The sequence below is a fragment of the Budorcas taxicolor genome, chromosome X (genome assembly GCF_023091745.1).
Source record: "Budorcas taxicolor isolate Tak-1 chromosome X, Takin1.1, whole genome shotgun sequence".
Classification (NCBI taxonomy): Eukaryota; Metazoa; Chordata; class Mammalia; order Artiodactyla; family Bovidae; genus Budorcas; species Budorcas taxicolor.
This window is the reverse complement of record NC_068935.1, coordinates 63,830,164-63,844,800: the sequence shown is the minus strand read 5'-3', so window position 1 is coordinate 63,844,800 and position 14,637 is coordinate 63,830,164. Positions and strand designations below refer to the sequence as shown.

General features: G+C 51.4%; 1 protein-coding gene and 1 pseudogene across 1 annotated transcript; both read left to right on the top strand.

Moving 5' to 3' along the window:
• The window catches only part of LOC128069491 (protein EOLA1-like), a 31,375-nt pseudogene extending 26,624 nt beyond the window's left edge, over positions 1 to 4,751 (top strand).
• Positions 4,752 to 7,540: 2,789 nt separating this feature from the next.
• Positions 7,541 to 8,335, top strand: LOC128069490 (melanoma-associated antigen 10-like). The gene has a single exon (XM_052662668.1). The coding sequence runs from the start codon at positions 7,541 to 7,543 to the stop codon at positions 8,333 to 8,335; it is 795 nt and encodes a 264-aa protein (XP_052518628.1).
• The last annotated feature ends 6,302 nt before the right edge of the window (positions 8,336 to 14,637 follow it).

Below are 14,637 nucleotides of genomic sequence, written 5' to 3'. Positions count from 1 at the left end.
CCCTTAGAATCAGACACACTCACACTGAGAGAGACACACACACTGAGACAGACACACTTATTGAGAGAGACACACACATAGAGAGTCAAAAGACACTGAGAGACACACACATACAGAGAGACACACACAGAGACACACGGTAGGCAAACCTACTGGGAGACACATCCTGAGAGACATACACACACCGTGGGAAAAACACACACTCCTGAGAGCAAACAAACACAAACACTGAGAATCAGACACACTCACACTGAGACAGAAACACACACTAGAGAGACACACTTATTGAGACAGACATACACAGAGAGAGTCAAAAGACACTGAGAGACACACACCGACAGAGAGACACACAGAGACACACAGAGAGGCAAACTCCCTGGGACACACACACTCAGAGACATACACACACAGTGGGAGAACCACACACTCCTGAGAGCAAACAAACACAAACACTGAGAATCAGACACACTCACACTGAGAGAGACACACACACACAGAGACACACACATTCAGAGACTCAAAACACACTGAGAGACACATACAGAGACAAACAGACAGATGCAAATTCAGAGAGACATACACACAGAGAGACATACACATACATTGGGAGAAACATACACACACACTAAGAACCAGACACACTCACAATGAGAGAGACACACTGACAGAGACACACACTGAGAGGCAGAGAAAAACAAAATGAGAGAGACACAATGACAGAGACACTCACTGAGAGAGAGACACACTGAGACAGAGAGAAATAGACACTGAGAACACACATGCTCACAGACACACATACAGAGTGACAAGGCCAGAGACACACAGACACAGCAAACTGACAAGGGCACACACACTGAGAGAGACCCTCATCCAGGAAGCGTCACACACGCCTGAGCGCAAGATACGCACAAACCCTGAGAAACACACACACTCACACTGAGAGAGACAACACACTGAGACAGACACACATATTCAGAGAGTCAAAACACACTGAGAGAAACACACAGAGACACAGAGACATGCAATCTGACAGGTACACACACACTGGGCACATGCACATAAACTGGGAGAAACACAAACACACACACACACACAAAGTACCAGTACCACTCGCAATGAGAGAAACACACTGACAGAGACACAGAGAGAGAGAGAGAAAGAAACACAATTAGAAAGACACACTCAGCGAGAGGCTCACTGAGAGAAGAAAAACACACTGAGAGACACACATACAGAGAGACGAGCCCAGAGACACACAGACATAGCAAAGTGACAAGGACACACACACGGAGAGACACCTTCATCCAGGAAAAGTCACACACTCCTGAGCGCAAGACACGCACAAACCCTGAGAAACAGACACGTTCACACTGAGACAGACAACACACTGAGACAGACACACACATTTAGAACAGTCAAACCACACTGAGAGAAACACACAGAGGTATGCAAACTCAGAGGGACACACTCACTGCAAGACACACACATACAGTGGGAGAAATACAGACACACACTAAGAACCAGGCACACTCACAATGAGAGAGATACACTCACAGAGACACACTCTGAGAGAAAAGAAAACACAGGGAGAGACACATATCCTGAGAGAGACACACACGGAGAGAGTGTTAAAAACACATATCCTGAGAGAGACACACACGGAGAGAGTGTTAAAAACACACTGAGAGAAACACGCAGGGATGCACAGACAGGCAAACTCACTAGGAAACACACAGTGAGAGACATACACATACAGCTGGAGAAACACACATTACTGAGAGCAAACAAGCACAAACACTGAGAATCAGACACACTCACACTGAGAGAGACACACACACTGAGAGAGACACACACATTTAGAGACTCTAAACACACTCAGAGGCACACACAGAGACACAAAGAAACATGTAAACTGAGACAGACACACACACTTGGAGACATACACGTACAGAGGAAGAAACACACACACACACAAAGAACCAGGAACACTCACAATGAGAGAAACACAGTGGCAGAGACACACACTGAGAGAGATACAAAAACACAATGAGGGAGACACACTGAGAAAGAGACACACAGAGACAGAAAATCACACTGAGAGACACACATGATGAGAGACACACACAGAGACACACAGACAGGCAAACTCACTGGGACACACACACTGAGAGACATACACATAGAGCTGGACAAACACACATTCCTGAGAGCAAACAAACACAAACACTGAGAATCAGACACACTCACACTGAGAGAGACACACACACTGAGAGACACACACACATTCAGAGACTCAAAACACACTCAGAGACACACACAGAGACACAAAGAAACATGTAAACTGAGACAGACACACACACTGGGAAGATACACGTACAGAGTGAGAAACACACACACAGAGTAACAACTGGCATGCTCACAATTAGAGAGAACGCCTGAGAGAGACACACACTGAGAGACAGTGAAAAACACACTGAGAGACGCACACAAACTGAGAGAAACACTCAGAGACACACAGACAGGCAAGCTCACAGGGACACACATACTGAGGTACTTACACATACAGTGGGAGAAACACACATTCCTGGGAGCAAACAAACACAAACACTGAGAATCAGACACACTCACACTGAGAGACACACACACACTGAGACAGACACACACATTCAGAGACTCAAAATCCACTGAGAGACACATGCAGAGACACGCAGAGACATGCAAACTGAGACAGACACACACTGAGAGACATACACATACCGAGGGAGAAACACACACACACACACACTAAGAACCAGGCACACTCACAATGAGAGAAACAGACTGACAGAGACACACACTGAGAGAGATACAAAAACACAATGATAGAGACACACTGAAAAAGACACACACTGAAAGAGACAGAAAAACACACTGAGAGACACACATACTGAGAGACACACATAGAGACACACAGAGACAGGCAAACTGACAAGGACACACACACTGACAGACTCCCTCATCCAGGAAGAGAAACACTCCTGCGAGTAAGACACCCGCAAACACTGAGAATCAGACACACTCACACTGAGAGGGACACACACACTGAGAGAGAGTCAAAACACACTGAGAGACACACACAGAGACACACAGAGACATGCAATCTTAGAGGGACACACACACTGAGAGACATACACATACAGTGGGAGAAACACACACTCCTGAGCAAACAAACACAAACACTGAGATTCAGACACACTCACACTGAAAGACACACACACTGAGAGAGACACACTTATTGAGAGAGACACACAAACAGAGAGTCAAAACACACTGAGAGAAACACACATACCGACAGACACACACAGAGACACACAGAGAGGCAAACTCTCTGGGACACACACACTCAGAGACATACACATACAGTGGGAGAAACACACAGTCCTGAGAGCAAACAAACACAGAGAATCAGACACACTCACACTGAGAGAGACAACACACTGAGACAGACAAAAAGATTCAGAGAGTCAAAACACACTGAGAGACACACAGAGAGATGCAACCTGAGAGGGACACACACACTGAGAGACACACAGATACATTGGGAGAAATACAGACACACACTGAGGGGGTGCGGATTGCAGTCTCCCCTGCCTCAGGCCCCAAGAGCTGCGCCTCCAATGGGCCCTGGGCCTGGGTCCTAAGTTATTCCTCGAGCTTGCTCAGCTCACTCATCTCGACCATGAGTGGGATGCCTGGGATCAAACCACAGCCTGAGGCAGGAGGGAGGCGGCGGAGGGGGGCGGAGGGCAGATGGGGACATATGGGGACCACAGGCCTGGATGGTGGAAAGAGGGGCTGTGAACAGCCTCAGCTGAAAACCACACCCTGGGCGGCCACAGGCCACTTACGCATCTCCTCTTGAAAGGTGTTCTCAGACTTCACAGGCGCAAGCCTCCGGGGCATCCAGTCCCCTGGCTACCTGAAGAAGGAAGTGAGGTGTCTCCCCAGGGTGCAGTCAGCACAGTCCAAGACTTCCGAGGCTGACAAGGTGGTGGGACGAGGCCCATGTGGGGTCCCCTCTGTTCTGGGATGGGGAGCCCCTGGTGTACACTCAGGGCACCCTCCTCACCTTGACTCTGGGTACTGCCTGGACCACCTCTGCTCTCTGACCTCAGGACATGGGCCTCAGACCTCTGCTTTCGCCTCCTGGTTCCTGCAGCTCCTGTGAGAGAAAGGGAGGACGCAGCTCGGGGGTATCCTGTGGCACAGCCCTCAGCCTTCTGTGACAGTACGAGGGGTGGACTCTGTGAGGTCCCCTCAGTTTTGTGTGGCGGGAGGTCCCCTCAGGGCTCCCTTGCAGTGCTCACCCTTACCCTGGTACAACCTGATCCCTACCCTCTGGGGACCTGCAAGGAAACTCAGAACAAGACCCTAGCCTGAACAAAAAGTGCTGAGGGGCCCCACAAGAGGCCACACCTGCCCAGGGAATCCCACGGGTCCTAGGCTGGGGAGATGCTCGGTCCTCAACTCCTCCTCACGTCCTGCCTGGCCTCCCAGCACTGACCACAGAGGCAGGGGTCTGCTTAGTCCTCCATCGGGATTGGTGTGTCCAGCCTCTGCTAACCTGAAGACATCCGCACTCCACCCGAAAAACCTCACCTCACGAGGTCCCTAGGCCAGATGTCAAGAAGCTGCTCACCCTGCTCACCACCCTGCTCTGGGCCCTCCAAGACCCTCCTGCAAGGGCCAAGTCCCTCCCTGTTGGGGTCTAACTGTCTCGGTCCCTCCTCGCATGGAGCCTGTACTCCAGGCAAGATCTGCAAGTGTCCTGTCTGCAATCGGGAGGCTCTGCTGCTTTCACCCGTCTCTCTGACGGGGAGGTCAGGCAATGCGGCATGAAGGTGTCCTGCCTGGGGACTACCTAGGTTCCCTCTGGTCTGAGATCTGACTACCCTCAGTCCTCGCTCAGGGTGTTCACCTTGACTTCCGGTAGGACCTAGGCTCTGTCGTCTCCCCACTAGGAAAGGTGGGAAGAGGTCCCTGCTCCTCACACCTGGTCCCCACGCTCACAGACCCGGAACTCAGGAAGAGAGGACAGACCTAGTGTGCTCTTCTCACCCCAAGGGCTCCCAGGGCCGATAACAGGGGCTGAGATCTGTGGGGTTCCATCAGTCTTACCTTGGGGTCCCTAGAGTCTTCGCTTGGGGTCCCTTCAGTCATCCCTCAGGGACCTCAACTTGTCTCTGTGCAAGGGCTTTCGATTCTCTCCTCTCCCCACTCGTGCCCCATCCGTTATGTCAGGTCCCCAGTCTCTCTGACACCCGGATGTCAGGAAATGCAGCATGGTTCATCTGTCCTATGTCCTCCCAGACCCCACTCTGCTCTGGGGTCCAGCGTCCTCTCAGTCTTCCCTTAGTGTCTTCACCTTGACCCTCAAAAGAACTAAGATCTCCCCCTCTTCCCATCTGAGGCCCTGCCCCTTCTAACAGTTGCCTAATGTCTCTGAGATGCAGATGCGGAAGTCAGAACAGGCTGCCAAGTGCTCATCCCACCACCAGGGTGGCCCAGGGCTGACAGCAGGGGCAGGGATCAGTGGGGTTACCTTTTATCATCCCTCAGGGACCTCATCTTGAGCCCTGGCAGATCCAGGGATACCCCTAGTGTTGACCCGAGGCGGGACCCTCACATCAAGGCTCAGGGAACACAGAGGGTGGCTGAGCACATGCTGCATTTCCTGACATCCAGGTCTCAGAGAAACTGGGGACCTGGGAAAGGGGGCGTGGCCTCGGGTGAGCAGAGGGAAGAAGCCCAGCTCCTCCAGAGTTTCAAGTTGAGGACCCTGAGGGAGGACCGAGCGGACTCTGGACCCCAATCAGAGGAGACCTCGGAGAAGCCTGTAGCTGCTGTTGGTCCTTGGCGGCCCTGGGGTAGGATGAGCCCAACGTGCGTGGTTTCACTTCCTCATATCTGGATCTCAGACTGGAGACCTGGTAGGGGGGCTGACTTCCTGACGTCGGTCGGTCGGGATCTCAGACTGGGGACCTTGCATATGGGGCGGGGCCTTAGGTGGTCCGATTCCCAGGTCCGGTGGGGTGTCAGGTTGAGGACCCTGAGGAGGAACTAGAGGACCCTGAACCCCAATCAGAGGGTACCTCAGAGAAGCTCATCTCTGCCGTCAGTCCAGGGCAACTGTGGGGGTCGGAGGAGCGCAGCAGGCATGGTCTGACTTCCTGACATCCGGGTCTTGGAGAGACTGGGGGTGGTATAAGGGGCGGGGCTTCAGCTGGGGAGAGGCGAGAATCCCAGGTCCCGGCCGGAGGCAGGTGAGGTGCCTGAAGGAGGACTGAGGGGACCCTGCATGAGGAGTGAGGGAACCCCACAGATCCCCGCCCCTGTAGTCGGCCCTGGGAGCACATTCTGTCTGTCTGCCTTTCTTACATGCTGGTCTGAGAGAGACCGGGGATCTTGTGAAAGCGGCGGGGTCTCAAAATGGCGGACGGGACAATCTCCGGTCCTGCCTGAGGGCCAGGCTGCATGCGAGGATGGACTGAAGCGGAAAGACCCAACAGGGAGGCAGGGATCCTAGCCCTTGTGGGGACTCTGGGAGGCCCTAGAGTGGGGTGAGCAGTTTCTTGACTTCTGGCTTAGGGACCCCGGGAGGTGAGGTTTATTTGGGCAGAGGGCAGAGGCTTCAGGTCGGCAGAGGCTGAACTCCCCAAACCCGAGGGAGGACTAAGCAGACCCCCGCCCCTGTGGTCAGTGCTGGGAGGCCAGGCAGGATGTGAGGAGGAGCTGAGGACCGAGCATGTCCCCAGCCTAGGACCCACAGGAAGCCCTGGGCAGGTTCGGCAGCATGTGGAGCCCCTCAGCGCTTTCTGTTGAGGCTTGGATCTTGTTCTGAATTTCCATGCAGGCCCCCAGAGGGGAGGGACCAGGTGGTGCCAGGGGCAAGGTGAGCACTACAAGGGAGCCCTGAGGGGACCTCCCACCACACAACTGGGGTGACCTCACAGAGTCCACCCCGCGTACTGTCACAGAAGGCTCAGGGCTGTGCCACAGGATACCCCCGAGCTGCCCCCTTCCCTTTTTCTCACAGGAGCTGCAGGAACCAGGAAGGGAAGGCAGAGGACTGAGGCGCGTGCCCTGAGGTCAGAGGGCAGAGAAGGTGCAGGCAGTACCAGGAGTCAAGGTGAGGAGGGTACCCTGAGTGTGCACCGGGGACTCCCCACCCCAGAACGGAAGGGACCACCCAAGGGCCTAATCCCCCACCTTGTCAGCCTCGGAAGTCTTGGACTGTGCTGACTGTACCCTGCGGAGCCACCTCACTTCCTCCTTCCGGTAGCCAGGGGACTGGCTGCCCCGGAGGCTTTCCCCTGTGAGGTCTGAGAGCACCCCTCAAGCGGAGACCTGTAAGTTGCCTGTGTCAGTCCGCCCAGGGTGTGGTGCTCAGCTGAGGCCATTCACAGCCCCTCTCTCCCCCAGCCTGGCCCGTGGTCCCCATCTGTCACCCTGGCTGACTCCTGTCTGTGGTTTGATCCCAGGCATCACGCTCGTGGTCGAGATGAGTGAGCTGAGCAAGCCCGAGGAAGATTTTCAGGACCCTGGCGAGGCCCAGGGCCCGGTGAATGCGCAGCTCTTGGGGGCTGAGGCAGGGGTGGCTGCATCTGCCTCGGCCTCCTCCCCCACAGTGTCCTCCTTAGGCACTGGGGAGTCCTTGCCCCAGGAAGCGCTGAATGAGATGATAGCTAGCCTAATGAAGTTCCTGCTCCTCAAGTATCGAGCCAAGGAGCCGACCTCCCAGGCGGAAATGCTGAATAAGGTCCTCAGGGATAACCAGGAGTACTTCCCGGTGGTCTTCAGCCAAGCCTCGCAGTGCCTGCAGCTGGTCTTTGGCGTGGAAGTGAAGGAGGTGGACCCCAGGGAGCACATCTACATCATGGTCTCCATCCTGGGCCTCAGCTGCAACGCAATGCTGAGCAGTGGGCAGAGCATCCCCAAGGCCGGCCTCCTGGTGCTGGTCCTCAACCTGATCATGCGGAATGGAGACCGTGCCCCTGAGCAGAAGGTCTGGGGAGCACTCAGCAGATTGGGTGTGTATGCTGGGAGTGTGCACTGCATCTTTGGGGAGCCCAGGACGCTTCTGACCCACGTGTGGGTGCAGGAGGGGTACCTGGAGTACCGGCAGGTGCCTTACAGCCACCCTGCTCGCTATGAGTTCCTGTGGGGTCCCCGGGCTTATGCGGAGACCAGCAAGTGGGAAATCATGGCATTTCTGCTCAGGGTCAAACAAAGGGCTTTGAGGGCCTTCCCACTGCAGTCTGCAGAGGCTGCAAGGGAGGACGATGAGGCGGACTGAGCCAGAGCAGCATCCAGGTGAGCCTTCGCTCTGAGATTGAAGAGGGAGCGGTCAGCCTTCTCAGAAGTGAGGGCCTGGGGCAGTTTGGGGAACCAGTGTATAGCTTCATTGCATTTGTTTTCTGTGTGATGACATGGAGATTCACCAGTTCTCCTTAGATAATTTTCAGACTTTGATTGTTTTCATAGAATGCTAAATAAACTTCAGTGTCTCAGCTTCGTGAATGATGCTGATCACAGTGCATTTGCGCTTACCCAGATTGTGAGCAAGAGTTTTGCTGTTTTGTAAAAGAGATTGGAGACTCTTCCATTGTGTTTTGTGGTCCTGAACAGGATGCAGTGGAATTGGAATTAGAACTGTTTTGGAAAAGTGAGCTTACTTGGCAGTAATATTGATGATGGAAGAGATGATAAGAGTAATTGTAGTGAATTCATGGTTCTGTCCTTCTTGTGTGTCATTTTCAAAAACTAAATAATGTCTTGTTCATTTGGATTTGCCTGGGTTATTTAAGGAATCAGCGGATAATGAATTGAGCCCCCTGCTCACTGGCTCGTGTATTCCAAAGACCTTTATGGAGCCGCTGCTCCATGAAAGGCTGGGTTAGCAGTGGGGACACTGGGAGAAGCCGGACACCCCCCACACCTTGAGCGATGATCTAGGAGCCGTAGTCACACGAAGAAGGTGGAGATAAGTCCCCTAGTCACACTAAACCAGGCAACACAGGGCGGGGCGCTCGGGCTCCTAGAGGAACGCTGCAATGTCAATGTCTGAGCCAGGGCGTTCTGGGGCTTTGGGAAACTGGGTTCCTTCTGTGGGAGGTGATTGTGATGAGGCTGCGTGGTGGCATCCTTCAGACTTGCAGACAGTGTGTCTTGGGGGTGACAGGAAAATCTGAAACAGATCATTGCTGTGAGGTATCCTTTTGCATCTTGGATAAAACACAGAGAGATCTCTTTCTCGGGCAGGAAGGAAGGGGTCCTGCCTGTTGTTGCATTGCTGTTGACCACAGGGGCAAAGGAGGTGTTTTCTACCACTGCCCCACCATCTGCTCAGAATCCTGGAGAAGAGCAAATGTTGCTTTGAAGTATGGCCCAGTATTCCCTGGGCTGGCCCTCTGCTCTCTGTCCTGGGAAAGCAGATTACCAAGTATATTGAAATGACCATTTATTTGGTCATCTGGACTTTATTTTGGCCACTTGTGCCCATGCTCTAGATATCAGAGGGATGGAATGAGTGAAGAGAAGCTGCTAAGTGGAGAAATCCTGCTGGGTGACTGGATCCTGGGAACTTTGATTCCCAGCTGGGAAAGACACTGCTCCACACCCCTCAAACACACACATACACCCCGGTTGAATAACATAACCTCTAAGAGGAAAACGCACAGAGCAGCGATTTTGACTGCTTTTTTTTATTTATCTGAGACTCAGAGTCTGAGATCCAAATGACAAAAGAAAGAAGTACTAGCCAGAAGAGATGCAACATCCATACATCTGTCTCTTTTGCTGTTATATTAAAAAAAAAGATGCAGCATCCACCAGCGTCCCTGGCTTCAGGCAGGTTCAGAAGTGTGGAGGCAGCAGAGACTCAACAGGTTAAGGCTGTGCCTGGCATCAAATGACAGGAGCGAGTTCCAGGCCTCAGGAGGTGGTGAGGTCACTGCTGTCCGGTGTGCGGGCGGGTGCAGGGGGCTGAAGGGGCAGCTCTCCCTGCTGAGTGCCAGAGAACAACAGGAACAGAAGATGTGATTCTGGCTACATACATGGCACCTGCCACATAGTCAGTGGACACTTGGAAATGGTTGAGAATTTCAAGACCCATGTGACCTGCTCAGACTGTCTTCCCCAAAACAGGAGATTTTGTCATTATAAGTTCTAACTGCTGCTCTTTGTTGAGCATCTGGTAGGCAGTGTGGGATTGGAGAGATGTCAGGTGTTCAGTCAGAGAAGGCAATGGCACCCCACTCCAGTACTCTTGCCTGGAAAATCCCATGGACGGAGGAGCCTGGTAGGCTGCAGTCCGTGGGGTCTCTAGGAGTCGGACATGACTGAGCGACCTCACTTTCACTTTTCACTTTCATGCATTGGAGAAGGAAATGGCAACCCACTCCAGTGTTCTTGCCTGGAGGATCCCAAGGATGGAGGAGCCTGGTGGGCTGCCGTCTGTGGGGTCGCACAGAGTCGGACAGGACTGAAGCGACTCAGCAGCAGCAGCAGCAGCAGCAGCAGGTGTTCAGTTACTTCTTGTCTTCCTCTCTCCCTGCACACATGGGGACACGGCCCTGCCAGGCCTCTTCACTTTGGAAGGGTCATGTGATGACCCGTGACCAGTGAATTTGGAAAAGAAGCATTTTTTGTCACGACCATTTGTTTTGAAGGGACACAGGTGCCTGGGAGTTAATCATCTAGTCAGGACAACTCACAGACATAGACACCTCTGAGTGAGGCTTCTCTCCTAGAGACTAAAGTCCTGCACTTCTGACCCTTGAGAGAGGCTGGCCCACAGGGAGCTGGCTGCAGGAATTCCACCCACCCCCACCCACAGCCTGCCACCACCCCCGGTGAGAGGCACTGTCAGCCCCTTCGGGGCTCTGCTCAGTCTCCATCAGGAGGACAGCAGCCAGCTGCCAAAGGTCCCTGTTGCGGTTGGGAGCATACTCCTCATGGGCCCCAGTCATGAGGCCTCCCACCCCTGCTGCCCACAGTGCCCCCTCTCCCTCAGAACCTGGCCTTGGGTTTAGTCCTGCCTGGCCCCCTCTCTGGTCCCCACTGAGAACAGCTTAGGCCCTGGTCCTGATGACCTCATGTGTGTATCTTTATCTGGAAGTCCCGAGCAGCATCCCCTTCCATGGTGCTTCAGCTCGAGCCTGCAGGACTTGACGCAGCCCCTGGGCGAGTCTCCTCATGGTGGGTCAGTAATAATCATTCCCATGGATGTGCGGGGCACATCTATATAATCCTGAGGTGTATCAGACCATTCCCTGTGGAATCCCACGTGTTGGAGTAAACGCAGGGTCTTTGAATGTGACTGTTAGGTCATGGCTTTTGAGCCTGAATAAGAGAGGCAGAGGGGTGTCTGGTCAGCCACCCGCAGAGCCAGCTAGGAGCCAGTCGGGCTGTTTGAGCAGAGGACAGGCTCTAGCAGATGGCAGGGATCATACTCAGGACGCTCTCCTAGGTGCCAGAGGCCACAGACTCCGGTGGGGATTCGGAAAGGAACCAGGGAGGAGAGGAATCTGGCACCCAGAGGTGCAGGCTGCACAGAGGGTCGGCTGCCCCAGAGAGGTGGAAGCAGCAAGCCCCTGGAGAGCCCATCTGACTTTTCCGGGACTGGCCAGGAGAGGGAGAGGGGAGCAGATGCTGCTGCAGGTGAGCTGCCACCCCGGCCTCCATGAGGACATCCGTGCTCTGGGGCCAAGGCCAGGACCACAGCCCCGGGTTTCACTCCAGGATGGATACATGACAGCTCTCATAACAGGTACTCCTCATGCCCCTTATTGGATATGACTGTTAGGTGTGGTTGGGTTCTTGCTCTGGGTACATAAGAACCTCAGGCCTTTGGCTGCTAGGAGGCCCAAACTGCCCCCTGCCCCCACCGACTTATCTGGAGGTCATTTCCAGGATCCAGCATCTTCTGCGGCAGCCTCTGTGCGGAAACACACCACCCTGTTCCCAAGCTGATCTTGCCCAGGGCATCAACGATTGGACAGGCGCCTCCCCTGGCTTAAGGAGTCTCAGTGAATGTTCTGCTCTTCTGAGAAGGCCCTGTGTTTCCTCATGGCTTCCCTGGAGGCTCAGTGTTAAAGAATCCGCCTGCAATGTGGGAGACGCGAGTTTGATCCCTGGGTGGGAAGGTACTCTGGAGGAGGAAATGGCAGTGCACTCAAGTATTCTTGCCTGGGAAATCCCACGGACAGAGGAGCCCGGGGGACTACAGTCTATGGGGTCGCAAAGAGTCGGATATGACGGAGCGACTGAGCACGCTCACATGTATGCACAGCTGAAGGTTTGCTCTGGACTCTTTTATCTTTGGCAAGACACTGACCCCTGCTGGAACTTGCCAGACTTCTTCTGTGGCAAATAACACTGGCAGACGTCTGAAAGTGGATTTGGGGCAATACAGGGTTCCAGGTCTACCCCTGGCCTCAGGTGGTGGCTCTTGCCATATCCAGGCAAACCATCTATGAGATTGGATCAGGGCAGTGTTTTTGGGACTTGAGGAAAAAGTGGATCCAGAGATGTTTCTGTGGTGGAAGAGGCCCAGTTAGTATATTATATGAGGTTGGAGGTTAAGGGAGAAGAACAGCTGAAGATAATTTAGGAAGGGTTGTTTCACACTTACAGGTTCTGTGTGCTTGCGTTTGGTTTCCTTTCTATTCCCTTTTTAAACACACTCAGCATCTTTTCCCCAAAGATTCCTTGTCTTTTTTTAAAATTATTTTGAAACTGTCAATAGTCTTTAATTGGAGCTTTTCCGTTGTAACCCTTTAAGATTTGAGTAATATTTGTGAAAATCGTGGACTTCTCATATGCCCTCACCCAGTTTCCCCTATTACGAATATCTTACATTAATATGATACATTTATTACTGAGGAATTATCGAGGGAGTATTGATGAGGAAGTATTGATGCATTGTTTATTATCAACTAAAGGCCATACTTTACTCAGATTTCTATAGGTTTTACCCACTCCAGGATCTTGGCCAGGAAACCAGCCTAACATTTAGTTGTAATGTCTCCTTGGGTTCCCCTTCGCTTTAACATGTCTTTGTTTTGGATGATATTGACAGTTTTGAGGAGTACTCAGTAGATGTTTTGTACAATGTCCCTGTCCCTTGATTGGGATTTGTCTGATACTGTACTCATGCCTCGTCTTGGATTACGAGTTTGCCGGAGGAATATTACTGATAAAAATCCCATTCTCATCACATCATATCAAGTGTATATTCTGTTAGCACAATTGATCACTGATGATGCTCTCATTGATCATCTGGCTGAGGTAGTGCTTGTCAGGTGTCTGGGCGATAAAGTGATTGTTTTATGCCCCATTTCCATCCTCTCCTCCTTGGAGGAAAGCCGCGATGGACGGTCCATGCTTCAGGGGTAGGGAGTTATGCTCCACTTTCTAGAAGTGGGAGTGTTTGCATAAACTGGAATTTTTCTCTGTGGGAGATTTGCCTATCTTTGTTTGTGTAATTAAGAAATCATTAATTTTTCTCAGTATGGACTCATGGTATTTATTACACTTTGGGTTAAACTCCAATACAAATTTATATATTTTCATTTTCAAATTGTTCTCAGATTGGCCATTGGGAGCTCTTCCTGTCAGTTCACTTTCTGAATAACATTGTCATACCCCTGAAAATGTTGCTTCGTTTTTTAAACATTTCTTGAGCACTTTTTTTTTTCTCACACCCTTCAAAGATGCTCCAGGCTCATTTTTCATATTTCCTAACCCAGTTCGATAATCATCAATTTTTCCATGGAGCCTTTATTCCTTTTATTATCGAATGGTGTTGACAAACCTAGATCTGTACACTAATTGTGCTCATTGGTACTGAAGAGTCATTGGTTCTGGGGACCTCTTTTTTGACAGAGCAAAGAATTATATGTGTACTTCCTATCCTGTGTTTATTTATATATCTAGAAATATTTTAGATGGTAATGATTTCATGGATATGATACCAAAAACAGAGGCAAAAAAAAGAAAACACAGATAAATTGGACCTCATCAAATTAAAAACAGAAAATGTCTGTGCATCAAAGAACACAATCAAAGAAGCTACCATATGATACAGCAACTCCACTTCTGAGTGTATTTTCAAAAGAAAATGAAAATAAGATATCAGAAAGATATTTTCAATCCTACATTTATTGCATCATTGTTCACAATATCCAAAATGTGGATACAACCTAAGTGTCCGTCAGTGGATGAATGGATAAAGATGTGACACATTCAGTATACAGCCATGTGAGAGAAGGAAATCATGCCGTTTGCAACAACTTGGAAGGAGCTTGAGGGCGTTATGCTAAGTAAAATAAGTGAGACAGAAAAAGATAAATACCGGTTGTTGTCACTTACATGTGGAATCCTAAAAGGACAAACCAGGATTTCCCTGGCAGTCCAGTGGCTAAGACTCTGTGCTTCCAATGCAAGGAGCATGGATTTGATCCCTGGTTGGGGAACTAAGATCCCACATGCCGAGCAGCAAGGCCAAACATTAAAAAAGTAAATAAATAAAAATAAATTTAAGAAGTAAAAAGGACAAACAGAGAAATGGAGACAAGAGTGGTGTTTACCAAGAAT